The sequence below is a fragment of the Melospiza melodia genome, chromosome 1, assembly GCF_035770615.1.
Source record: "Melospiza melodia melodia isolate bMelMel2 chromosome 1, bMelMel2.pri, whole genome shotgun sequence".
NCBI classification, from domain to species: Eukaryota; Metazoa; Chordata; class Aves; order Passeriformes; family Passerellidae; genus Melospiza; species Melospiza melodia.
Genome location: NC_086194.1, coordinates 86,390,528 through 86,418,107, shown reverse-complemented (window position 1 = coordinate 86,418,107; position 27,580 = coordinate 86,390,528). Strand labels below are relative to the sequence as shown.

At 41.5% G+C, this 27,580-nt stretch overlaps 1 protein-coding gene across 1 annotated transcript; it reads right to left on the bottom strand.

Moving 5' to 3' along the window:
* Positions 1 to 320: 320 nt before the first annotated feature.
* ADTRP (androgen dependent TFPI regulating protein) lies at positions 321 to 27,146 on the bottom strand. Its single transcript, XM_063182019.1, has 6 exons — positions 26,793 to 27,146; positions 19,452 to 19,586; positions 17,936 to 18,037; positions 7,447 to 7,562; positions 3,564 to 3,715; positions 321 to 379 (listed from the first exon to the last, which is right to left on the bottom strand). Exons 1-6 carry the CDS (start codon positions 26,943 to 26,945, stop codon positions 321 to 323), a joined length of 717 nt encoding a protein of 238 aa, XP_063038089.1. The 5' UTR covers positions 26,946 to 27,146.
* Between the last annotated feature and the right edge of the window lie 434 nt (positions 27,147 to 27,580).

Sequence of the window (27,580 nt, the reverse complement as noted above, 5' to 3'; positions counted from 1 at the left end):
TCCATCTTCACATGCGATGTCTAGATAAGAGACCTCACTTGAAAGGTTGCTCTGTCTGATGTGGAGAACTTTGATCCAAATTTCTCCCAAGGATCTGATTGTCCCAAACAGAGCAAACCCCAAGCAAGCACTGCTTTGCTTTATTTTTGAGGATTCCAGTTTGACTGGTCGAAGAAACATGAGCTCAGTTGCCTGTGTGATGTTTTCCACCCATCAGGAAGGGGAGAAACGATCACACGGTTCATCTTTGGTACTCAGACCCTGCAGCCAAGTTCTTGGCTGAGGTAAATTTATGGCAGTAAAAGAATCAGCTCATTGTTTCAAATTATCCTCTTTGGAGTTTCTCTATTGCTCAACATTGTCTTGTACTCTAGAAACTCTGGGATTTAAAACAAAAAGAAGTCATTACTGGTACTATTTTCTGTGCCTCTCAGGCTGTGCAGCTGGGTTGCCTTAGTTACCACCAATCCAACTGTGCAAGGGGAGGGAGAGGAGAGGCGCATGAGAGATAATACATTTTTAAAACCTCCAATGCTGTATGAAGCAGTTTGTCTATAAATAATAAAATGAATTTAGGGTCTGGCATCCTGAAAAGGAATAAAAAGGTTATATTATTCTACAGCCTAGATTTTCCAGCTCTCAGAAATGATTCTGCATCTTTTCGGTCAAGCACAGGACGTAGATTTAACACGTACTTGCTTGAAGCTGGAAACTGCCATCTACGGACTTTGGAATAAGTTGGAACTAAATACACCTTTAAGTGTGAAAAAGAGTAAATATTTATGTAGCTGGTTTTAGGAAAAATAATAATAGCCTGGAGTTATAAGGGAGTGTGGAAGAGCCCATATGAAGCATGGTTTGCTGTAGAACAAGCTTGATTAGCAGCCTATGGTCTGCCACAGGATGTAAGTCCAGGAGGAAGCCAGGCTTTGCCACCCTGGAGGAGCTGTTTGTTAATGCTTCTTGCACCTTTGAATAAACACCTCTGGGGAGCTGTTCTTCATTCGAGTGGGAAAGAAATAAAAAGAAGCAACAGCCTCAGATTTTCTTTCCACTGGGGAGAATCCTGATGCCAGCAGCCCAGTCAGAGAGCTCTGCCTTGTCAGATCCCACCAGCATCAGGTCTAATTTTTTGGTGGCTTCAGGTGTTACTAGACAAGGTGTTTTCAGATGTGCCTATAAGAACCTAATAAATATCTGTATTAACCTGTAACCCAAACTGCCTTTGGGGAATGAGGAGGAAGCAGAAGAGAGATCAAAAGTGTGCTTCAGTGTATTTTATCTTTTGAGGGAGAGAGAAGGTGGGCAAAGTGGAGAGTATGGAAAGATGAAGAGGTCTGTCCTCTACCACCATTGATTATTTTGCTTGGGGGAAGTGGGGAATGTTTTTTGATTGGTTGCTTGTTTTCTTTTTTTGTTTTCTGCAGGATCATTTCCACTGCATCCTCTGCCTTATTGTGATTGGGAAGAAGAGAGAGGAAAGGGTAGGATGAAAAAAAGTACACAGAGCCATTTTTGCTGTGGGAACAAAGGTATGTTGGAATCGCATCTTCATTCAGTTTGCAGCTCTTTTTTCTCTGGCAATGCTGAACCAAAAATTTGTCTCAGTCAGGAATATATTAAAACTCTGGCACACTGTAATTTGGAATAGCTTCCCTGTGGCTATGTTTCAAGGCTTATTGGGACTTCGTTATTGATACCAGCTTAAGGAAGTCCTACTCTTCTCTTGGGTGGACACAGCTGGGATGTGGATCAGTAAAAACACTTGGCACCAACATGGAGAGCTGTAACTCAAGGGGAGTGTCTTGCACGTGGATGAAAACACCATGTAATTGTTAAGGCCAGGATTTTGTGGCTCCTTTGAAAAAAAGCAACTATGCATGGAAAGGCAGACCCACCACACAGATGAGGCCTCCAGGGATCACAAGAGCACACCAGATATCAATGGAGAATATTGTGTATTGTTCATATACATATTCTGAGGTTACATTCATGCTACCACAACTGGGGTGCTTTTCAGCCTCTCTGTGTGCACCAGTAGAGTGCTTGCCCAAGTTTCTTTAGTCAGCTGTTGAATATGCATCTAATTTTTGCAGTTAATTTGATCTCTGCTTGGCACAATATTTTGTCCAATCAGTTAACACATTGGAAATCAAATTATTTTTAATTCTGATTATCTCCAGCTTATGCAGCAGGCATACCTTAGCCCTAAAATTACTAATATGTACTCAGTGATGAAAAAAATCGGATATATAAATATATCAGATATCTCATATAAAGACTTATGCCATCATGTGGTGATGGTGCAGTCTTTGATTAGCAGTAGTTACTATTTATATGTGAAGCCTCTTAAACCAGAGCTAGTACAGAAAGGCTGCAGATCTGTTTTCATTTACCAGCAATCCTCATCTCATATGATGCTTTTGCAGAATTGAATGTGGCCAAAATCTCCAAACATGGACATGTAGAGCGAGCATCTTGTTTGCAAAGGTAGCAAGCAGTGAAGTTGGTTATTCAGCACATTTGAAAGCCAATCTGCTGCTTTTAGGTAGCTGAGTATGGATGGTGAGAGACTAGCTACAGACACTCTACTTTGGCTTGACAGGCATGTGAGACTTTGCAAAAGGGATTATGCATCAAATGTTCCCTGAGAACAGAGGGAGGTTGTCTTATTTATTTTCAGAGGTGTTTTTGCAGTGTTTTTTTCTTTAATCAGAAAGCTAGTTTAAGAAATTGCAAATGTTCCCACATTTGTCCTAAATAAAATACACATGTTTTCCTGACAGAAACACTTTCATCCTCAAAAATTCAATCTTGAATGAAAAAGGAGAGGAAACCAGAAGGAATAATAATGACAGAAATAATAATAACAACAATAATAATAATAGTATCCCATGCCAAACCCCCAAAGGTTCTTCCTCAGTTCTCTCTTTCTTCCATTTGTTAAATGTGCTTTCCTAAACTATGCCTTTTTCTCCCTCCAACTGCCCATTATGTCCAAGGAAATTGCTTTTCACTTTTTTTTGGTCACTACTGGCCACACCACTACTAAAGCAGAAGGGAAAAATTCTCAACAGTTTGTAAAAGTTTCCAAAGTGCTGTTTTAGTCATGGAGCTGCTGCTGCAGTGCTTTTCCTTGGATACACGAATGCATTCCTGTAAATTTGCAGTAAACGCTGCTAATCCCTAGTCTGACAAACAACATGTGATGCAGGTGTAAGAGTTTTAGCCCAAGACATGTGGCTTCTCTGGACCCTTCTTTGAGCAGAAATTCAAAATCCAGTGATTATGCTGGTAAGAGGTGCTTCTTGACCCAAATTAGGGGAAGCTGGTCCAACCTTTGTCTGGTAGGGTTGGGATCCTTGCTCCAGTCTGTTCTCTATTTGTTACCATGCGGGTGGGACACAACAATGATAACCTGACACCCAAGTGCCACCATCCCAACACCTTCCCCAGTGTGCTCATGCCCCCTTCCTCTTCCTGCCTGCCTGGGCAATCACAGCAGTTCATTTCAGGGGTATATTTTTCATGTGTAAGAAGTAATGAAGAAAACTTGGACTGACCCCATATCATACGGTTGAGGAACTCTCCGAAGTTGTAGAAGGCGACGATGATGGCAAGGCTACCGGCAAAAAAGGCTGCTAGTCCAGGGGGGTTGAACAAAGCAAAGAGAGGATATACCCACTCTCCTGTTACAGAATAAATCCACAGGACCCTAGGCAAGGAAGGAGAGAATTTACCTTTGGTTAGGACCATTCAATTAGAAGAACCACTTCAAAATTTCCAGCTCCTGAGGGGCTGAGTTATCAAAACAGGCCTGATACAGAGAAAATTAGCTCAGCTGTCAATATATCTCCTCAGCACTTGGGCTATTTGCTGTGAAGCACACTTGAGCCAGTGCTAAATTAGATGGGTTTCAGTGCAGGTTGAAATGCACACAATATTTTTCTGTCACCCTGGTGGCATTGGCTATTAACAGCAGTAGAAGCACAGTAAAATAGCAAAATGCTCAGGAACAGGGATGTGCACTTGGCTATGCTAGTGAAGCTTATTCAGATAAGCTCTCACATATGTTTGCTCTTTAGATACAACAGCCTTTCAGCCCCTATCCAGATCCCTAGAGTCTGTGGGGACACAGAGCTGTTCCTGCCTGTCCCAATCCTTCTGCTGTTGACCACTGTTTTGAGGAGTGGAAAGAAGTTTTCAGAAGGTGAGAGAGCAAGGGGAATTCTCCAGCAGCTTTTCTTTTGTAAGAGAAGGAAAAGAAGAATGGCTAGGCGGGAAACAGATGTGGCTGCTTCACCCTTTTGTGCCAGAACTGTTTGTAAAGCATGGTTTGGAAAAGAAAGAAGATTAATATGCCTGCTTTATAGGGTTTCTTTTCTTCTAATTGTGCCCTCTCTTTCTGCCTATTTTATTCTCTCAGAAAATATCTTGTAGTGGCTGTCAGTTCGCTGGTAATATGTTCATTGTTTATGGCTCATATGAGTGGTTAATAGAGAATGCCTGAACTAAAGAATATAAAAGTGATCTTTATATATCTTAAGTATAGGAAAAATGCTTTTTTGTCAATGCTTTTTGTGAATAAAATTATTTATATTTGTAATGATTATGTAAAGAATTTAAGAAATAGGGTATGTCTTCATTGGTTGTTATCAGGATGTGCCATTTTAACAAGGACAGTACTTCCCTAAAACAAACTTTTGGGTCCAAATGGTCCTAAAAAGTTTAATTCTTCATTTAAAAAAACATATCTGAGTATTATGCCCTACTTTCCACCACCAGTGCTAACATAGGAACACAATTGCAATTTTTTCTGATGTCACCCATCCTACTACTGAGCATCATGCCTCAAAGAGAAGTGACAAATGGGCTGCCACACTAGCCTGAAACTGTGTCATGACACTGAGGAATGGGAGAATGCTAAGGAGGAAAAAAAAAAGGCTGAAAGGATGCTTCTTCCTTTCTCTAGTAAAAAAAAGGAAGAAGTGGGGCATAAAAAGGTGGTTTTGTCTTGCTTGTAAATAAAGATTTACTATCCTCACCTGAGGGATAGAGTGGAGCAATGGAGGGGATTGATAGTAGAGCTGTCTGGACTGAGCATGGAAATACTTAAATGTAGGGATTCATTTTTATGATTCAAGATTTTTTCATCTAACAAACAGAGCTGTGAAACACCTAAGTAATTTAAAAAGAAAAAAAAAAAAAAAAAAGAAAAAAAAGCCTGCAGGAAAGGCCCCTGAGAGGCTGAGCAGAAACACTGAATTCCAAGTGCTAAGTGGAGTGCAAATGTCAGCATGTGTTCTTCACTGCACAGGACTCCTCTTTTCATATTGTAGCTCCAACAGTAAAACAGAGAGTGACAACCACCTTTCTTTTATACAACGAGGAACTAGGTTATCTTCATGCAATTTGGCCAGCTGGTGTGTCTCATATGAAGCACTCCAACCTGTATTTCCAAACCCAAATAAATGACTGTTCAAAGCCACAGTGACACCCTGCTCAGAGGCAGGTGTCTGCTGCGAGGTGTAAGTGGCTGCTCAGTTTCTCTGCTGCCTTGGAGAGACCAGTCACTTCTCAGCCCATTGGCGCTGCAGCGATGGCAGTGACAGTCCAAGGAGAGGCTTGGAGCAAGGACTCTGTTGCTTGTGAAACATATGGTGCCCAAATGGGGCTATTAAATCACCAGGTTGTAGCATCAACAGTAAAATATGTACGTGTGTTGAGATTTCAGTGCACAGGCCAGAAAATTCTTCTGTTGGTTGAAAGCTGTTGTCTGTGGTTTGCAGGGAACTACGAAGTAGAGGCAAAAAGAAAACAGGCAGGAGGTTCCTTGCTGATTTGAAAACTGTATTGACATCCTAATATCTTTTATCCACTCATCAGGGCCCTGGCACGCAGGGGACAAGCACTCTAAGGGATCACCTTCCACTCAGGACCCTGGAAACAAATGCAGCACCAGCTCATAGAAGATACTGGGAGGGCTCCAATGTGTTGATGCTTGTGTTGATCTTCATTCTTTGGTGTAGATTCAGGTCCTGATATGAGCCACGTCTCCTGAGGGATGAAACTGCTCAGCTGATAGGGATTTTAGGGGAAAGCATGGCTCACATGGCTGTAAGGGCAGTCTGGTCTCAAAGACAGTAAAACCCAAATGTTTTCATAAGACAAGCAAAACAAAGCTGGCATTAAGCAATGGGGTGAATCAGAACATAGAAAAGGAATTTAGGAAGCCATGGTCGTAATCCTATTAGGCTGTGGGCAGGATTAGAATAAATGGCTCCTAATTTGCTTATGTAATGTATCAGTGAAGTCCCCTGTTTCCACAGCCACTGATGGGCTTCAAGTCACTCCACTGTTTCATCTGAACAGTTTATTTTCTATTTCAGATTTTCACTCACTGGGCTGAAGATGGTGTCTAGATGAGAGTGAGAATTGGTGAGTAGGAATGGGAAGGATGGGTTTCCTCTTAGTTCCAGTGACTTCTCAGAAACCTTTGCATGAAGACAAGTTGCTTCCTCACTGACCAGTATCCTCTTGTTGTTATTCACATGCTCTATATTGTTCCCCCTAAAGCCAGGATGTTTCCTCAGCTCTGGAAAGTTGTATAATATCCTGAAATTATACAGCCTTCTTCCTGAGTTGGGTCTCAATACAAGGCATCCTCTGAGAGCTTTGAGGTGTTGGCAGATGCCCACAGTTACATGGGGTGGCAGTGCCTCCATATCTCAGCACTGCAGCCAGGATGCAATGAGCAAACCCACTCCAGAGGTGCATGACACACACACAGCAGGTGGACAGATGGCTATGAGCTGTGGGAGGTGCTGATTAGATTTAGTTTATTCTCTCAGGATCATTCTCCAGCAGGTTGGGGATCAGTGAGTGCATTGCTGGAAATGTGGGCAGTGTCCACTGGTGGAGTGGGAGGTGGTGGTGGGTGGATGTCTCCTCGCTACCCACCAGTTTGCACCTGGCTCAGAGTATCATTTTCTGTCTCAAGTTTCTAAAACCAGCCACGTGTCCCTGCCAAACACTGAACTGAGTTTTACTCCTCTCCTGCTCCCATGACCCCCAGACCTTTTGAGATTTTCTGGTTTTGCAGCAAGCAGGACAGTGAGTGGAGGTAAATTTGATGGTACCAGTAGAAGTAAAAACTCCAGCCCAAAAGAAATTACTCAAATTATCCCTGAATTAATGGCAGTTTAGTTACTTTCCTTTAAGAGGCCTTACAAGAGCAGGAGACACTGTGTGAGCTCTCAGGACCTATCCTGTGTTTGAATAAACCTGCCTCGCTTATGTTTGGAAATAGTTTTCATGGGTCTCAGTTGAAGTTTAAATTATTTCTCCACAGAAAAGACTGTGGAGAAATTTTGGTCGAAAGTACAGCATTTGGCCTTATTTTAAAAAGTAGATTACTTGGAGAAAAAAAAAACCTTAAATTCTTACCAACTGATATACAGAAGAGCGACAAATCCCAGTAGGATCAATCCCTTCTTCTTTGCTGGGTAACGATGCGGCAAGGCAAGGAGTTCCAGGAGAGCAAATGGCAATACAGCCGTGTGCTGGGGAAAAAAGAGACTCTGTCACTGACAGATCACAGTGCCTTGCCTTCAGTCATTGCTGATCATAAAGTTCAGGCACCTGCTCAGAAGCAAAGAATTATTTAACAATACTGAGAATAATTGCATTTTTACAATGAAGTATCCCTAGAGTAATAAGCACAAAAATTTTCTTGTTAATAAGATATAAAAATGAGTCTTGCCTGTAGCGTGGTCTATGTTTATAATAGGTGAGCTCTCCTTTTGCATTTTTTAATGCAAGATTTTTTTTAATATTTCCTATTACAGTACAAAAGATATTGAGCTCTATCATTATGTGCAGTTGAAGATGTCAGAGGAGTGCTCCTTGAACTCACTGAGTAATTGCTGAATTGCCTTCATGTTCTCTTCTAGTTATTATTGTACTTTATATAGTATTGTTTATTACTTGCTCCAGTGCAATCCCAGTGTGTTGTGCTTCCCTTTGTAAATGGAAAAATGGGGTTGTAAACATACAGGAGACTTCAGTTGGCTGTGATTGAAGGGGATGAAGAAACTTCAAGCAAGCTTATACCAGAATCGGAAAGGAGTTAAATTGATGGAGAAATGTGTTTTTCTTCTTTTTCTTTTTTTTTTTTTTTCTTGTTGAAGAGTTTGAATTGCAGCTTCAGTTTCAAGGGCTTTAATGATAACTGTATGAGCAGGGAGGATTTTCAGCTCTGGGCAGACAGTTTGGTGGCACTGACTGTTTTGTGGTCAAGCTGCCTCCAAGAGGGATGCTCCTCACCATGGGGATGCTGAGAGCACAGCAGAAAGCTTCTGGGCTCAGATGTTAAATGGGCAATGCAGGGATTCATGGGATGCTAATGCCTCAAATTTTTGACTGATTTGAAACAATTTTAGAAAATAATTTGCCTGGGTGAAATTTCCTCACTGAAAATTTTGTATTCCTTGTGCAAGCAAACAATAACTTTGAAATGCACTACCTAGGACAGATGGCTTAAACAATGTTGGGGAGCAACAAAGCAAAACTAGTCAATGAAATGCATCAGGATAAAAACTACTGTAACAACTGTAGCTGATTAGCTGCTTAATTTCCTGGTAATTAAGTAAATAGTTTCATAGGTAGATGGGGGAGGTATGGAAGGAGGGCAACAGAGAAAGATAGATAGAGTTTTAAATAGAAAAAATGTCAAATTCAGGATTTTTTTTGTCTTTCTCCCTAAAGGCATAACCTGCTGGGTATATGGTATGAAGATTTCTCTTGTCGCAAATAAATGATTCTAACATTTTTAATGTACATGTTTTTCAGAAACTGTGGTCATTATCTGATATGGTAATAGTGTCAAAGTTTTACTGCCTTGTATTTATGCTAGAGGTTGTGAAAAATACACCTTAATTTCTTTAAATGCACAGTGAGCTATAAACAGCATGCATGCATTTAGCTATTTGTTTAAGAGATGGACATCCACTTTAGTCTGCTGGTTCCAAGTAACCACTCCCTGAAAGCTGTGTCCTTCCTCAGCTCTCCTACCAAAACCAGGAGCTGCAATTCATACTTGGCTATCCTTCTATCAAAATAACCATTCCCTCTCAGTTATTCATTTTTCAGAGAAAAGAGATAGAAAATATTTCTTTTATGTTCCAGTTCCTTTCAGTAATTGGCACTGTTCTTTTCTTCTGTTCTGTTTCACAAAGATATTCTTCAGCTCTACAACCTGCTTGGTTGATTGCAGAAGTCTCATATCAGTACAAGTGATTCCTGAATTCATTTAGCCAGAAAAATATCTTCAGTGCACACAGTTTTCATATGTAATCCCTGTAACTTCTTTCAGTCAGAAATCTATGTGTTAAGCTACTTTGAAAAACAGTTAAAAGTTTATTTTCCATAGTTGAACAATAGTTTGTCCTTGAACAAATCCCAAAATGCCCATGGCAAGGCAGCAGTGGTGGAAAACCTACACCTTGTCCTCATTTTTAGGCTTTAGCCTAAGCCTTTGGTGGGCACGCTGATTTAGAGCACCTCATTTTGGCAGGTATTTTGGAGCGTGCCCAGGAAAGAGCAGCACAAAGAGCCAGAAAGTATGAACAGTGAAGCAGCCCAAAGGCAGGCACAGAACCTGTGAATGCCCTGAATGTGCTGTTGCATCTAGAGAGGAGAGGAAAATGAGAAGTTTCAAAGGTTTAGGAGATTGACGCAGTGATGGCTGTAATGGGCGAGTGTTCCGTGTCCATCTTGTCCCTGACCTGGGGTGAGTGGCTCAGTGTCCCACAGGAGAGATGCAGCTTCGTGCTGGGAAGCACACATGCTCCAGCAGCCCACAGACAACATGTGGACAGCAGGACACAGTCACAGGGAGAGGCTGGGGGTGTGAGGGGCAGCCTGCTGCTCAAACACGCCGTGCAGTGCGTCGGCACTGCTGCTGAGCAGCGGGCTGGTACTGCCTGCCACAGATTGCTGGCAGATCTGCTTTGTAGTTTGTGCTGGTTTACAAAAGGCTGATGTGCTTTACTACTCATTTTTGTCAGGCTCCTCCACTTATGTAGGAGTTAGAGAAAACACTTGGGAGCTTATAAATCAATAGAAGCTTGAAAGTTACTGGCAAAACTGGAAAATTTGCCTGCTTTTGGGAACAGCCAGGAGTTAAGTGGAAGGGGTAGGTTGAAATTTCTGCTATTCCTGATTCAATGATCTTTTCACTGCTTGTAAGAGTGTTTCCATGTCTAAGGACAGCAAGAGCATTCAGGAGTTGGACTATCTGCCTCTTGTTTTGCAAATAGCTTCTTAAAGTTCTTGGAGCTATACTGATTTGGAAAAACAAATGCAAAAATAAAACAACCAACAAACAAAGAAAGAAATTTGTTGTGACATAGGAAAGCTGCAACCTTCTCTCTTCCCAAGTCCAGTGATGTTACTGGCCCATGACCGTGTGCTGTGTTTTGGTTCAAATAATTGCATCTTTTAAAATATATTTTGCCAAGTATATTCACTAGATGTGGTGGTTTTTTGTAGAGTTATTTAAATTTGCTGTGAAAATGCCTTCTTGAGACAGATTTCTACAACAGTTCTCAGCTTCCTCAAGCACTCCCAGGACAATTTAAAAAGAAAAAATTATTATTTTCCCTTTGTAGATATAAAGGCGTTTTTATTTTCATTTATCCCTCTGCCCCCCAATTCCTTCTCATGTACACCCCAGGCTCATAAACACGTGGGAAAATCTTTCCTCGCACTTCTGCTATCCCAGAGCCTATTTCTGCCAAGCCAAATTTGTGCATTAACAGTAAAATCACAGAGGAATTCCTATGCAATACCCAAGCAAGTTTATGACAGCAGATGAGTGTTTGTAGAGCAGACACCAGGGGAATGTGTGGATGGCTACAGGGCGCAGAGCCTGCCCCTCGCCTACGACACACAATTGGCTTTCCACATGATTTCCCTCTCACAGCCCAGAGACGTTGACTTTGGCAACATCATTAGTGATAGAGCATATATCATGCTTAATCAGATCTGCTGAAAGGCTATAAAGGCTTCTCATATCCTTTTCTAAAAAAAAAAAAAAAAAGGAAGGATAAAAAAAAGATGTATTTTCTCATCTGCATTATTTTTAACTGTAGGTCTCTGGTGCATAGTCATTAAATATATTTTCAGTCCTACTTAGCAGCATTTCATATTCTTAAACTGAGCAGCACAGTATCTGTATGGGGCCAAATTAAAATATACAGTTTTGCCTCTTCCTTTAAAGAAAACTTTAATTATTAAGCTCAGATTGACACAGATCCAAACATTGGCAAAACTTGCTGGAAACAATGACTCATTTTTTATTTCAATTAACAGTTTCTCAGTTTCACATATAAACAGTGAAACTGTCAAAAATAATTATCACAGAGGGAGGGGAAAAAACCCCCACCTATTTCACTCCAAGATAAGGAAAACAGGCTGAAACAATAGCTGTGTGTACTGATCAGGCTATCAATGAACCCAACTGAATCAGAGAGCTTTTCCCTACTCTTGGCAAGGATCCTGTTGGTACTTATTTTTTATGTTCTTTGAAATATTAATGTATTTATTTGTCTAACAACCTCTGTTTGTTGAGGAAAGCTTTCAACTTACAAATTTTGCAAGACCAGAATTTTTAAAATTTTTTCCTTGAGTGAAGAGATAAAAGTGATGGGACTTTCAAAATTATCACAGACATTTAGCTAACTAATCACACTTTTAGCCTAAATTCTGCTTCCAAACATTCCATTTTAAAATCCTTTGTGTCTCTTTTGGCAGTCATTGTGATTTTCCACTTGGTTTTAGTTTCTTTGCTTCTTTCCTGAAAAACTCAGGTGAAACTGAACTAGTTATAAAATTACAAATTTATTTTTGTTGCTCATACAACCTCTGGCATATGAATACAGGGGGAAGAATGTTTCTTAAACATATTCTGAACTTTATCTCAAATATTGGCACGTTAACTTTTCTCCTGCAGACAAGAACATTCCCCTGCTTCTTTACTTTTTGTTTCCTACCCTGTGTTGAATGTTTCCCAGGATACATTTCAGGTTCATGAGTTTAAGCTGAGATAAATAGTCCTCTCTGAATATTATTTCCAGTGTTTGCTAAGACCATATGGAATTTTTACTTCCCATATTTTGAGTAATTCGTGTATTTATTTAATGCTATATCCTCATTTCACCGTTGAGAATTCAAGTAAGAGCGAGCTTCCTGGGGCTGAGAAGGCAGGGTTGGGTAGAGTTTATGCTCAGCTGCAGGCTCCAGCCTGGGCTGAGCTTTGAGCCCATGAAAAGTCTCCCCAGAGCTGCTGAGATCACCGGTGCTCCTGACGCGTGTGTCGCAGCTGACTCGGTGTGACCTTGTTTGACTCCGGAGCGGAGGAAATGATGCCTCGCTTGACCAGAGCTGTTTGTTTCTAATTCGTCTGCATTTACATACCCTCCATGTCTGCTTTCCATTAACATGTGAGACTTTAGGGAGGAATCTTTTCACAAACAGTTACCACTGGCCAAACTAAACTCCACTGGGCACAGTTGGAGACCATCAAGTGCTTTTGAAAAACTGCCTGTGCTTCTCCTTTCAGACCAATTCCCTGCAGAGCCTGTGTGCTGACAAGCAGTTGTGGCCAATACTCGTGCTTCTCTCTTCCCCATCGGTATGTTACTGCAAAGCAAAAGGAAAAACCTACTTTGGTGTTGCCTTATGAGGCTCATAAGCCAGTGTTCATTGGATGTCCCTTGAGGTGTTTACTCAGATACTCAGCTCTTTGTTGGAAAATGTCCCCTTGTCTATGGAAATTTCCTTCAGTTGGATGCTTTCATGAACAATTACAGCCTGTGTTATCTGAGCATAATAAAACTAAACGGCTTCCTGTCACCATAACCTCTGTTTAGTTTTTATACTCATAATTTTCCAAATCTCTGTATGGTCTCTACTTTCTTGGCTTAATTTTGGAACTAATTCCCTCTTTTGATTTATTTTGCTATTATTTTGTCTGTGTTCAAATGCCTCCTTCAAAATTTTCTTTTGCAATCTTTCCCTATACATTTTTCTTCCTCCCTTAACCTCTCTTAATTTTTCAGGGTGGACGGGGCTTAAGCTTTATTGTTCATTTTAGTTCTTTAACTAGTACCTTGCCATGTTTAGTTGAAGATATAATTCTCTCTTAGGGTTGCTACATGTCTTTTGTGTTTCCAACCATCAGTGCATTTTCAGGGAACCATGGATTTATTTTATGGATAGAGCAGGAGGCATGGGGAGTCCTGTTACTGAGCAGGTGTGTAGCAGATTAGTGAGGAAGCTATTGCTCAATTTAATTCCAGCAGCATTCCTCTCTGAACCATCAGCTACTACCTGTTTCTGCCCTTTTCAGATCCATTCGTTCTCACCTGTAAAGCAACATAATTTTTTTTCTTAGACGTGTAGGTAGTTTGGGAACATTATAGTGAAAAATGGATGAAACATTAGAGCAATTGTATGATCAAAGGTAAAAGAGCTTCAGAGATATTTTCTTGCCTGCACACATGCATTTTTGGGAATAAGGCCCTGGCTGAATATCCTATTGCTTACTAGCAAATGTTTTGTCTCAATGTCAATGCCAGAATTTTAATTGCCTTTCTCCCTGACATTAGATATGTAGTCTAAGAAACTGATGTTGCACTGCAGCTGGAGGCTGACATGAGACTGAAGTGACACATCCTTTGCTGTGGAATATTTTTCTCCAGCTGTTCCTGTGCAGGGAGGGTTACGGGGACTGCACCTGTGCACGCTGGGGTAGCAGCAGCCCGGGAGGATTCCCTGCCATAACATTTGTCTGTGAAACACATACTTTCTCCCTGAGGAAATGGGCTTATGTCAACAAAAATGGAAACTTCAAAAAAATCTGTGTAGTGCTGGGAAAAGCTAAGCATCTTTGCTCTTGAATGTGTGGGGTGATTAATTTTGTGTGCCATATTCCTCACACACACATTCTTCTTCTTTTGCCAAAAGCTGAATGTAATTGGCAGCCTGTGAATGTCCATAGTTGCCAGACAGCTTAAAATTGAGATACTGTGAAATGCAAACAAATGGAAATGTTTCTCCCTTGTGTAAATATGCAAGAATTATTAAGCTTTAAATAACGCTTGCAAAGAGAATCGTTTAAGATGGCCAAAGATGAACCTGAGGTTGTTCTTTTGTTCTTGTGTACACACCTGGAGTAGGAGTCAAGTTAGAGTGGCCTGGACAAAAGGGTTCTGCCCTACAAACTGAATTTGTGCCCCCTTTTTTGGTTAGTGACACAGCAGCTTCCTGAAATAGCTGTAGTAAGATGTAATCCTTCACACAGATACCCTCACATGAGGGTAAGAGTAACTTATATTCACATAACTTAATTTTTTTCCACATGGATGTAAATCACAGTGATCCAAAATACCATTTCTGTTGATGTAGATGTGCCCACACTGGGGAAGGTGAGGTATAGCTAGGTAGGCAGAACACAAGCAGCTTGTACATACCAAGAAGATCCAAGATGAGAGGGGACATAGTGAGTCCTGCTGGTACTCCTACTGTCAAGGCAACAGTGGCCTGCTTCAGTGAAGGAAAATTACTTGTATGTACCTTGCTTGTTCTCTCACTCCCTTATGTTTTCGTTTTTTATTTTCAGGTACAGCTTAGCCACAACAGGGCAAAGTGCAAAGGAGCTTCAGAAACTCAGGCAATGGGGAATTTGTTGTCATCTTTGCTGAAAGTCTGCCAGGTAAGAGATGTTTCTTCTGAGCTTCCATTTACCTTCCTTCCTTGTCTATTCTCAGCTTTATAGCTTACAATATCTTCTGAACATGCACAATTCATAACCATGTCAGTAGAGTGCCCATGGAACTAAAATGCTGGTTTTTGTAAAGGTGAAAGCGTAACACAGCTACAGGGTAAATTAGAAAAAGAGGTGGCCAAACTCAACTTAGCTGCAGTCTGAAAACAAAGAAAACTGCGCCAACAGACTGAAAATATAAATCTTCTTTTACAAAACACAATTGTACCATTTCTATTTTTGTGAACACATCTGCTCAACATTTATATGTATCTTTTGTTATAGATCAAAAATGTTTTTGAGTTATCTCTTCTGACCCACCAGTGGCCCACTTTATTTAGCATTCAATTCTGTCAGACCTTTCAGAGTGTAGTGTTCCCCAATACTGCCATTAAGTTGAATAATACGTTCACATGTTTTAATCCAAGCTGTCTCCAGCAGTTAGTCTCCTTCTGGAGAGTATCCAGATGTTGCTTGAAAAGCGATGACTGGGAAAGAAATAAACAAATTCGCTTGATGAATTGGCCAGCGTATCTTTTGTCTCAGCCATCTTCCACTTCAAAAATCTTGTTCAAATAAAATAATTGTTCTTGAGACATAAGTAGAGTGGATTTTTTTCATCCCCAAAGATCAAGGTTTAAAGATGGTAAAACATAATTATCCCAGGCAAACAGAAGTGGAAACTGAAGCCCAGCTTTTGGGTTAAACTCAGTAGAAAAGCAAAGAGAGAAACCTAGATACTCTGGAATATTTGGTCTCCTTCAACTATGAGCAAAATTCCTTTCTACATTAACCATCCCATCTGCAAAACAAAATGTTTCTGTTCAGAGTGCAAAAACATGGCTAAATTGTAGTGCTCACTCTGCAACTCTGGGCTAGCAGGTGGGCAACAACAACTCTTTCCCATTGTAAGAGCAGTTCGTGTGAGGAAAAAAATTGTTATTCATTTCTGCAAGGAAGGTGCTGCAGCATCACTACAAAGCCAAGGAGCTCAATATTCCTGAAGTGGATTTGCATGGTTATTTTTTAGGCTCATTCTCCAGTTACATAACAACATATGCTTTCCCTATGTACAACATTAAAATAGACTGAGATTTAAAAAAAAAAAAGTATTCCCACTGCAAATGATATGGCACTGATGGTTACTACTGATACACCCGTTTCTTTCTCCTCCAAAGCCAGCTACATGCTGCTTCAATCTGCCATGAAATGCCTGTAATCTCAGAGCCATAATGTAACAGCAATATGCAAGGAAAGGAACCCAAAGAAAAAGCATCTGCTTGGCAATCAGAACTTGGAGATTGTCACTTAAAGTGTCCCTGGATCTCCTTAGTGTCTCCATCAGATATTTTGTGTTGGAAGAAGAAAATGCCTCAGCTAAGCCTGAAGGCACCTGTTGGAAGGTGTTCTAAAACACAATGATTGTCAATAGCAGGGATCAGTCTACGCTGGTGGCAGATGTTTTATGCTTGATAGTGACTGGAAGGAAAATTTCCTACCCAGGAACTGTCAAGTACAAGATGTCTGCAGTGTATTAAGAGCTTCAGAAATAAAATATCAGGTTGTGATAGAGGTTTGCTTTATGTGAAGTTTCTCTCTCGTCAAAATAATTTTCAGGAAGAATTGTTTTTCCTTTTTAACACTTGTTTTTGACACTTCTGATACAGAAAAGCTTTTTATTGTAGTCAAAATGATTCTGTTATGAAATGTAGATGTAGGTAAGGTAAGAAGATGTTATAACTGATATGTTTGAGGGGTTCCTGAAAAGAGTTCTTGCACATGAAATAAAAATGTATGCCCTAACACCTCTCAACCTTCCGATGTCATAAACAAATGTGGAAATGGAAAGGGCAAATTCTCAGCTGTGAGCCAGGATTAAAGCAAGCAGCAAAGCCTATCTTCTCTGAGCTTCACTTTGTGCTACTCCCCCCTCCCCCCTTGCTCAGCACCTCCACCGCTGTGAGGATTTTAAACCAGTTCCCCATACTAAATCCTGGACCTGAAATTAGCATGATGCTGAGGACATAAAGAATCTTTCATTTTGGTGGATGATGGTTTTCAGAAAGAGCAGAGCCCTTTTGCACCTGTGCAAAGGTCCTGGTGGAAATGAATTGGTGGACAGAGAGCAGGTGATGAGGTTAAAAGTGCATGATGGCTGTGGTTCACCATTCGGGTATCAGCAATGCGGACATGCCTCTGTGCGTTTGGATTCCAGTCACGCGACTCTGAATGCACCTGTCTAAATCAAGGGGGTGCTCAAACCTTGAGCTGTCCTCAGCCAGACACCCCAAACCCTCCCAGATTTACCTTCAACACTCACTGGGTACATCCACTGCAGTGGATGGCAAGGCACTGTTCTTAAGAAATGAAGTCTGGAGAGAAATGAGTCTTCTATGTGATTATTTCATACTTTTTGGCTTCTCTGATTCAGCCTAGAGCTGAACCTCTCCCTTCTCTCCCACTTCCCATTCGTCCCACGAGGCCTCCCTGACCTTGCAATCCACCCACAGTTTCCATGTTACTGTCAGCCTCCTTTCACTTGACTGATGAGAAATATGTGATTATTCAACACATCATAAAAACGGCCAGAGCAAATGAAGGAGAAATCTGGAAAGTATTTATAGAAAATCTGTAAACAATCATTGCAATCCAGCTATTCAAAGCTGTGCACACATTAGCTTATTAGCTGTAGACCTGTCAGATTCTCTTTTGTTATTTCACCTTTTTTAAAAATGAGGGGCTGCTTTGTTACATTCACAGCCATTTTGTATTTCAGAGACTTAAGTTAGCAGACACAATTTCTTTTTTGAGCTACAATAAGTGAGATTTTCTTTCCTTATGACTACACATCATTTCATTGACTTCAGAGGTTTGACAAGCACCGATTAGCTGACGCTCCTTGTGTGCTAAAAGGCTTCTTGAGGCAGCTTCAAGCACACGCATCTGATTGCTGCGTACATCTCAACATCAGATTCAGATAAGCAGCAAGGAGGAGGTGAGAACGGAAAAGCTGTGAAGCCCTTCTGGAAAACGGCACAATGCAGTGGTGGGGCACACGTTGCAAAGTCTGCCTTTTCTCTGCAAGAGGCTGAGGTGTTTCTTACTCACCATAGCATGATTTAACCAGAGCGGGATGACTCCATCAAGGCTTTTGGGGTAAACCAGCTCTCTGTTGTAGGTATACAATGTCCAAAAGGATACACACACAAACTGGAACCAAAATGCAAAATGAAAGAAATTTTAAAATGGAAGACAAACATAACTGCTAGGATTTGGTTAGTGCTTTCATTTCTGAGAAGGCAAAATGTCTCCATGCTTTTTTTACATGAAAAATGATGACACTGCCAGATAAACTCATGTTATCTCACATTTACTCAGAGATGCAGTGTTCTGTGTTGATACTGAGAGAAAAAAAACCCTGCTTTATAAACTGCCAACACTGACATTTTCTGTGGAATCTGAGATTAGCTGATGCTTTTTTTCCCTCTTTCCCTTTCCCTTTGCAGATGGGATCTTCTGATGGTCGAGTAGTTCTCCTCAAGGGACTGTGTGTTAAGCCTTTATTTTGCTCAGTAAAAGAGTAAAAACAGATCTTGATAAGGCAGTTCACATAAACTTACTCTTTGCCTTCACATCTCGTAAGTCTAATTCCTAAACTGCAGGCGAAAGGTGCACACTGTGGGCACCCATTTTTTCCCCCAATAAATCAGGAATTACAGTGGAACAACTTAACTGAAGGAAATGATCCCTGGTATCAGCTACTGATACCTGGGAGCTGATTTGCAATTTTGGCCTGGCTTTGTATTTGAGCACACTTTGTGCTTGGGGCTAGAAATCAGGGGTGTGAGATGCTGGAAGAGTGAGCCTGTGCCACAGTCCCACAGGCACGGTGAGGATGCCTGGCAGGATATGAGAGCAGCATAGTGAACACCCTGACTCCATCCCTGGCAGGGCTTTTTTATGGAGCCAGCTAGCTGAGCTGCTTGTAGACCTTGTTTAAGCAGTGCTTCTCAGCCCTCTGAGATTCAGTACTGGCTGCAGGCATCACTCTCACAGAGAATACCTACATGTATAAATAACCCATCAGTTCCTGTCCAACGCACGGCATTTTGATAAACAGCATTGTCCGTGAGGGAGTAGGTGATCCATGATGAATCTGACGTAGGCTGTGACTATAATTATTTTCTCCGTGAATCTGTTTTTCTCCAGTGCTTATTTAAAGTTACTCTGGCATCAAAGAAGGAGATGTGAGGTTTTGCTGCCTCTTAGGTACCCTCTTGTGTCCTCCTGACCTGTGCTGCCCTTTAGAGAAAAGCCCTAAGTTGATAAATCCACAGCTATTTGGACCATGAGATTAACAGAGAGGTTGCACCTCATTCACCCTTTGGGGTCAATCTGTGTCCACTTGAGGACAGCAACCCTCATGTTTGTGCAAGAGGCTTTGCTCTCAACCACGACAGGCTCAGCATTGTTTCTTCTTCTAAATGGTCTAAATCCATTCTAAATTCAATGGTAAAAGAAAACCTTTAGTTCTTATCTATTTCATACACATACTTCTGGTACAATAGACCCCTAATCATTTATGCAAACGTTATTTTCACATACAGAGACAAAGGGTACTTACTGTGGACACTGGGAAAGCCAGGACACTGAAAAGAAGGTCTCTGCTGGAAATTATGCACTTAGCACATCGCAGTTTCTTAATTAGTCTCAACACATCAGCCAGGAAGGACACCCCATAGAAGACAGCCTGCAAAACCTAAAGTAATTACACCTAATGAGGGAAACTCATCCAGCATTTATTAGCATGTTCCTCAATGAAATCTGTTCGTGCTCTTCAGGGAGCTGTTTTGTTCATGAGCTGTAAGCCTGTGTGAGGGAAATAGCTGTTGGCTCAATCTCTTTTACTAACCCAAACTGATTAAATAAAGTTGGTCAGGAGATAACTTTAACAGTATCCCAGTTAATAGATTAAACAGAGATGTTTGATGTGATTCAGATGAGTGAAGTGAAGGGACAGTTGAAAGCCAGCTCCATCATACTTCCTATGTTAATGGCTGACCACTGCATATATCTGAGCAGGAGGGAACAAATTATGCCAGGACATTTTTCCTGTAAAGCAATTGCTAGAGAGCTTTTCCACTATTTAGCCAACACAGGTTCTTCTTTCTAGGGACTCACAGTGCAATTGATCTCAGTGTCAAGTAGCTCAAAATGATCTAAGGTGAGAATTAGGTGCAGAAGTTAAAAATAACAGAACCTCTTTTGCTGAACTCAAAGGGATTCAAGAAAGGATTTCAAATGCTTAGAAGCAATAATCCAGATGTTTCAAACTAAAAATGAAGTTTTACTTAAGTTTAAATGAAACAATTTATAACTAATGAATTTTAGGATTGGGAGGTTGTGTTTTGCAGTTTTTTTCCTTCTTTCTTTAAATCATTTATAGGTAGTGAGGGTGGGATTTTTTTGGGGGAGGACACTAGGAGGATTTGGTAAAGAATTAGATACATGCACAGTGACAAAACAGAGTTCTCCAAATTATGTGTAAAATTGTCATATTACTGTGGTTTAAACCAATATTGCTTTTCTAATTGCTTCATTTTCTCTCCTAATGCTACACAGCAGATCAAGATGAACCAGATTTGTCAGACACAAAAAGGCAGAATAGAACCTTGCAGAAAAATACTTCTCCCACTGTCTTGCATTTAGCACCAAGTCAGTTCTGTTCACTTAACTCATGGGGTGACCTCTTCTTTTTAAGGCTAGGTTGTCCCAGAGTAATGTAATATGGGAAATGCAGCCTACTGCAAACACTGGATCAGCTAGTGATGCCTAAATGGAAAGAGGGTTACAGCTTTCAGGATGAGATCTCTTTTGCCATGATCTTATTCTGACTCAGATATTTATTTAGAGCTAAGTCTCTGAAGTTGCGGCTGGGTATTTCATCAGTTTCTGAAGAAGCTGAAAAGGGTGGTGCTTGGGAGGGGACAGAATTAGTGCAATGTTTTTCCATCAGAAATTCCTTTATTATCAAAATATATGAGGGGAGGAGGAGACTATGATTTCATCATGCCTGTTGTCAAGCAAGGGCTTCTGCAAGCATTAGTTTCCAGAGACTGTCTTCCTGGGCAACAAAATTACTACAGTTTGCACTCATCTGCAACCATCCCCAAACATTTTGTTTCTTCCCAGCACAGGGAAAAGATACAGTCTTCCTTCCCTGTCCTTTCCACAGCCCAGAGAGCCAGGACAGTAAGTGCCACTGTCGGACTGTCCCTCTCCCTGTGCAGACCCACAGCAGCAGAGGTAGGGAGGCGCTGACACGGGCTGGGTAACTGGCCCAGGGTCACCCAGGACCAGGGACCAGAGGTTGTGCATCACCCAGCTCAGCTGCAAGGCCACGTTTCCTATCAAGGCCTAGGGTGAACAGACATATCTTTACATTAAAAACAAACCCAAGCAGCTTCATCAGAACCCATAGAGGTTTTTGTTTAATTCTGAGGCACCCAAAGCAGCTCTTTTGAGTGTGATTTCCCCCTTCCCATTATCACAATTAGCAGACACTTTTTCAGTCAGTAGGGATTCAGCCCTCCAAGTCATGGGTCTGGTTCAGTAAAGCCCATGCTGGGGTGCAGTGTACTTAGACACAAACACAGGTTCAGCCCAAATGTCTGTCCCAGTCCTTGGTCTCACCAGGACACCAATACCGAGTCCTCGAAGAGCTAAGAAAAGCCTGGTAATGACCAGAAGCTCTTGTTACACCCTGTAGAGTCAGCAGAAACTTTCTGTAAAAGGCATGAAAAATGAACGTGAGGGTGGTGACAGTCCAGTGACGCACGGTGACTAATTGCCAATAAAGCAATTAGGGAGAAGCCTGGTTCCCAGAGGATGGGGCTATTATTATCTTGTTCATGGTCAGCCTTACATTAATCATGGGGCAGGGATAGGCTGCTTCTTTCCCCGCTTCAAAATTACCTAAAATAAACATTACTGAAAAGAAACAGTCCCAAAACAGCCACATTCTCAGCCTGGTAAATATTCTGTTATACACAGGGGAGGACAATGTTATCTTCTGTATGGAAAATTCTTATCTGAATGTGTAACCTGACCCATTTCTCCAGCTAAACAGGGGGAAGAACAACTCCTGAAGAAGTTTGAACTCAGCCTCAGGAGCTTGGATTTGTGCTGCTGTAACTCTACCCTTGTTCATCACCATAGTTTCAAAGGTGTTGCAGACAATTTAGTGATCACTCTGCATTTCCAAGAGCAATGGAAGGTTATACAAGTAATTTTCAAACCAGAAAACTGAACTCAGCTAGGATCATCCCTAATACTGCACAGTCTGGCATTGTACAGCCCCAGTAGATTAAGATCCAAGCTCCAAACCCACGGGGGTTATTATTGTAAGAAAGGTGCATCCAAATCATGTAGCCCTCCATTAAAGGGAAAATGTTGACATAAAAAAAATAAATATGTGAAAACATCAAATTATTCCAGATGTCCTGTGAATTTCCCAAGCAGCAGTGCTGGCACTCGCAAATCCATTGCAGGCACTCATGGAATATAAATCCACTGGCTGTAAATGGAAAGGATTCCCTAAAGTGTTCCCACACGAACAGAAGGAAGACTGGAAGCATTCAGAAAGCTAATGATTAACCCAAAGAGGAGAATATGGATATGATTATCCCTGCTGGAGAGAGGCTGCTTTCTCCTCTAGACCCTGCAAAGTTCCATGGTGCTGGGTGCTGTAGAAACATTTAATTTGGCCAGATCAATTTTCCAAACTGAGACTCACAGTGACAAAGACAAAGCTCAATTTTTATCTGGTGCAGTGATCAAAAGGGTGTTTCTGTTTAACTAACCTGACATGATTTACTTTTGTGTATAAGATCTTGCCATATGTGTATATTGAAATCGCCAACTAGTACAAATAAATCGGGCTCCAAACTCTGCCCTTTAGGGAGGGATAAATCCAATATTCTGAGCAAGTTATTAGACATAAAAGTCAACATTTAGTGTAGACACACATCCATTCACATGATAGTGTCTTGGAAAATATCTTTACTAAATACTGGGCCTATTCTGAAATAAATACAAAGCAGTTTTCAGGACATTGAACAGTATTTTCATTATGAAGGACAAAAGTATAAGGAATAAACTGGGGCAGGAACACAAGTAATAGTTTTTAAAGGTGCAGTGTGCTCATTATGCAGTGATTTACTAATGGATTGTAAGCAGTGAGCAGAATTTTATGAGCTCAGATATTTCAGGCAATGAATGATTCTGCTTGCACTGTTTTGTGTCACAGATGAATGAAATTAATACAAAATTGATTTTATCTGTAATTTCTGCTTCTTCAATAATGGGTCAATGAACCTCTTTGATAAAAAGCCCACTTATCCTTTTTTCCCTCTTACAAAAATATTTCCTTACTGAATCTTGATTGCTATGATCATTAAGAAGATGGATCTGAAGCAATGTCACAGATGTAGCTCTCTTGGGAGAGACTAGCAAGGAATGGAATGAGGTGCTAAAAGAGGGTCATATCTAGAAGGAATTCTTCCAGCATCTCTCCAGCAAAACTGGGAGACAAGCAGCATTTCCATCCTCAGAAAATATTAGTTTTCCCAGTATTTATATTTCAGATTACAGTGAGGCAGCCAGAGCAGCTTTCCACAGAAAGAAATTTTTAAATGCTATCCAAAGAAATAAGAGAAATTTTGGAGGGAAAATTTCCAAGTGATTCAGACAGGCAGTGCCAGAAGGCAGGCAATCCCAGTCTGGCAGGACACAGGTAGAAGAGCTGGACAAAGGCTGTCTCTGTGTTCCTGGCTCTGGGGAAGCCTCCAAGGCACTCTCCAGGCCTGCCCAGCACAGCAGATCCATGGAACCAGAACAGCCCAGTGTGAAGCTTTGGCCAGCTCTTCTTCCCCACAGCCATAACTCCCAACATCCCCTGTTTTCCAGGGCTCTGTCCAGACTGACCAAAATTCAGTGTCTTGGATGTGCACCCAATGGACAAGTGTGGTTGACAGGCACCTCTTGTTCCTCGATGTTCCTCAGCAACAACAGGGAATGGCTTAATGCCAGGCCATGGGATGAGTCCTTTAAGTCAAGAGGAGCCCCACAGAGAGCACCACAGCATGTGGGACATGTTGTCTTCTCACCCTTTTCCTCTCTTATACAGCAGCTCAAGAACCTTTTGCCACCTTTTTGCTGCTGCTTTACCAAAAAATGCTATCCAGTTCAGCAGGAGAAGGGGGTGACACCACTTCTTTCCCTAGTGCCTCTTCATTTTTTGGCAATCTTTTCTTGAAATAAATAAATCTCTGAAGAAGAAGGACTACCATCCATGAAGGAGTAATTTTGCACACCCTTTCCCATTGCCACATTTTCTGCAGGAGATAGGCAATATCTTCAGCCCAAACCATTTCCCTTCTGGATGGCAGCTCCATTTCAGCATTGGGATCAGATCAATGAGTAGTTAAAATTTGGGAGTCAAAGGACTGGGGAAGTGGAGCAAGAGCCCTCTCTTATGGAGATCTAATACAACCTGAGCTGTTCAGCACATCTGTAAATGAGCTGGCAAAGGAGCAAATACTGAGGTGGTACACTTAAGTGAATCTGATGTGGGCTTTTTTCCTGTCAAAGTGACCTGACTGTAAAATTGCCAAAGAATCTCAGGATACTGAGTGCCTGAGTGATAAAATAGTAGGCAAAAATCAGTGTTGATAAGTGCAATGTAAAGCATTTCAGAAAAAATTAAAAAGCAGCTTCAATTATATATTTTTCAACAATGGATTCTATATTAGCTGTCACCATCCAATAAAGAAATATTAGTCTCAGTGTGGATTGCTCTCTCAACTTGCTGCCTACCAGTGATCAAAAAAGACAAACAGAGAGTTAAGAGCAGCCAAGAAGAATTAAGCTACAAACAAGGAAACACCTGTAGGCCACTGTATCAACCCATATATGCTCATAACTTGACCGCTGGGGCCTGCCCCACCTACTCCCTCCTGAAATTTGAAAAACTGCTGCAAAGGGTGACATGGATGCTTTAATGAGAAGCAATGCTTTGTGAAGAGAAATGAAAACAGTTTGGACTTCCAGCCTGCAGAAAACAGTAACTGAGAGGATAATCTAATGCCATTCTAATCTGTGGCAAAGAAAATGTGAACAGGGATGGATGATTAAATTACAACACAGAAATAATGAGGCATCCAGCTCAGCTGTCAAGGAAGCAGCTTTACACCAACAAAATGAACTGCTCTTTCACACAAGGCACACTTGCCTCATGGCACAGAGGATAGGGAAAGCACCAGAAGTATGAACAGGCATGTTTTTCCTTTAGATAGATGAAAGGAAGGCTTTGAATAGATATTAGCCACCTTAGCCTGCATTTATTTTTTTGGCTGGCTATGCTAGTGGGACAGTAAAGCCATGGAAACTTCAGTTCATGCTTGTACATGCTCTTGCCTTGTGCAGCCTTTCCCTGATCTTCCACTGCTGGTCACTAAGGGAAGCTGGATGACCATTTCAGTGAGTATTTCTTCATCCCAGAATACTGGGAGATTGGTTACTTGCTTTGTCCTTTTGATCTCATGTTTTAGAGCTGGGTGGTAAATCTCATTATAATGGTGCCAGGGGATGGGGGTGGAGATGCTGTTTTGCCTGAAAGTATGGGTGGTATTTTAGTGGGGTCAGCTATTCCCCCAAAATGGCAATACTGATAAACAGGCACCATCGCAATTAGCAGTGATGCCACCCAACTGCAGTGATATATGTGTCCTCATCCTCCCATAGCTGGCTTGGCCACTGAGGAGAGGGCTGGGGCTACCAGAATCCCTGGGTTATTGTGGTCACTTCACTTGCCATTCACTGCCTCTTGCTTGCAAATGTTTCACAGAGTCACAGAATGGTTGAGGATAGAGGAAAGCCAAATTCTCTACCTCCCTGAAGGTCTCCAAAAGCCCCTCTTGCAGCTGGGGAGCCTTTAGCCTTCCACTGAATTCCAACATAGGATGTCTCCTTCTGAAGGGTAAAAGTAGAGACAAACATGCCCCAGATCAGACCTCTCACTGGAATTTAACTCTGATGGTCACACAGAATGGATGAAAAGCTATGTAGGTCCCTGAGGTCATCCTTCAAATTAGCAAGTGTGCCTGAAATTTTTCCCTCATAGGAAACCTCTCCACAAGCCTGGTCTTTCCACCCCACCAGCACTACTTCCCTCAGTTGTTGATGAACACCCTGGACTCCAAACAAGCCTTCTCCCCTGGGTATCTCATGTACTTTCACTTTGAATTTCTATCCTGTGAAATGACAGCACATTAGAAGAACCAGAACACATTACAGTCTCTCTTTTTATGTGTGCTTTTAGGAAATGTGCAGCCAGTTGAAAGCACTGCTGACACTCATGTAATATCACAAGCAGCTCTCTCCACAGGCTGGAATTTCTTTCCCTTGTGTTCTCAACTGATTGTCAAATGAAGCAGGTACTCTGAATGGCCAAATTAGCAAGGTGCTCTGCTTTGTTTCACTTTTCCTGTAATTTAGAGGACATAAAAGCCTATTTAAAAAATTGAAGTAAAACTCCAAGCAGTGTTGAAATGTTTTGAATCAAAGGTTAGAAAACAGGCATCAAACTTGTATGTGTCCTGGCAGGACATACTCCCACTTTTCTGTCCTCCTCCCCACTGACAATGCCTCTTTTACAAGGAGGCAGCTAGCTTTGAAGTACTTTCTGAAAACCAAGCATCTCACCAGTCAATATTCTTTCTGCATGAAACCTGTGAATACATTTCACAGCACAAGCACAGATCCCTCCTTGGTTTCCTTTGGGGTAAAAACCACCAAAGGAAGCAGTTTAACAGCAGCAAATACACCAGCTGCATATGTCTTGAGGCGCAGATGGCAGACAAACAAACAGACATATTGGTATCACTGTACAACAGGATTTGCTTACCAGATTGAGGACTGTCAAATATTTCCACTGCCCACCATAAAGGAACACTTCAGATGGCCGCTCCTCTGTTTTCACGTGTGCGATGGAGTAGGCAACGAAAAAGTACCAGACAAAAGCAAGGCAGTGGTACGTGGCGAGAGTAGAGATTTCCATGCTTCAGCCAAGAGCAACTGACAGCTGCTCTGAAAGCAGCTTTTCTCTTAAGGTGCTCAGTGCATGGGATAAGGCAAGGCAGGAGGGTTAACTTCAGAGCAGTCTTGGGACACGATGCCACTCTGCTCTGGTCAAAAGGAAAAACCACAAGGCTATGAACTTTGCTTCTGTTTGTTTCCCTTTTTACTTTACAAGATAGGCTGGGGGTGGGGGGGATGAGAAGAATAGGCTTATTCCCTGGATTTAAATGCCTTGCTCAAGATTACCAAAGATTAGTTGCAGAGTTACATAAGTTTTGGGTTGGGTTATTCTTTTGCAAAAGTGTGGGGGGAGTTTTGCTGCTGATTTTGTGTAACAGGCTGTCATGTGTTGGGTAGAGAGTGAAAACAAGTGGCATTTTCCTCACTTGCAGCTGTGCGTACAGCCATGTCTCCAACTCAGCTTGGGAAGCCTCTGTTTTTGACTGGTTTTGCCTCTTGCCAAAGAAAGAAGTGGGAAATGTAATGGCCTGTGAAAGAAAAGCCTACTTGATTTGTTGATAAGCTATGGAGGTGGCAAGAAAGCTGACAGGATTCATAGGCAAAGGTCCTTGGGGCTGAAAATTTCTCTGGCTGTTAATTTTTTTTGGTGGGAAA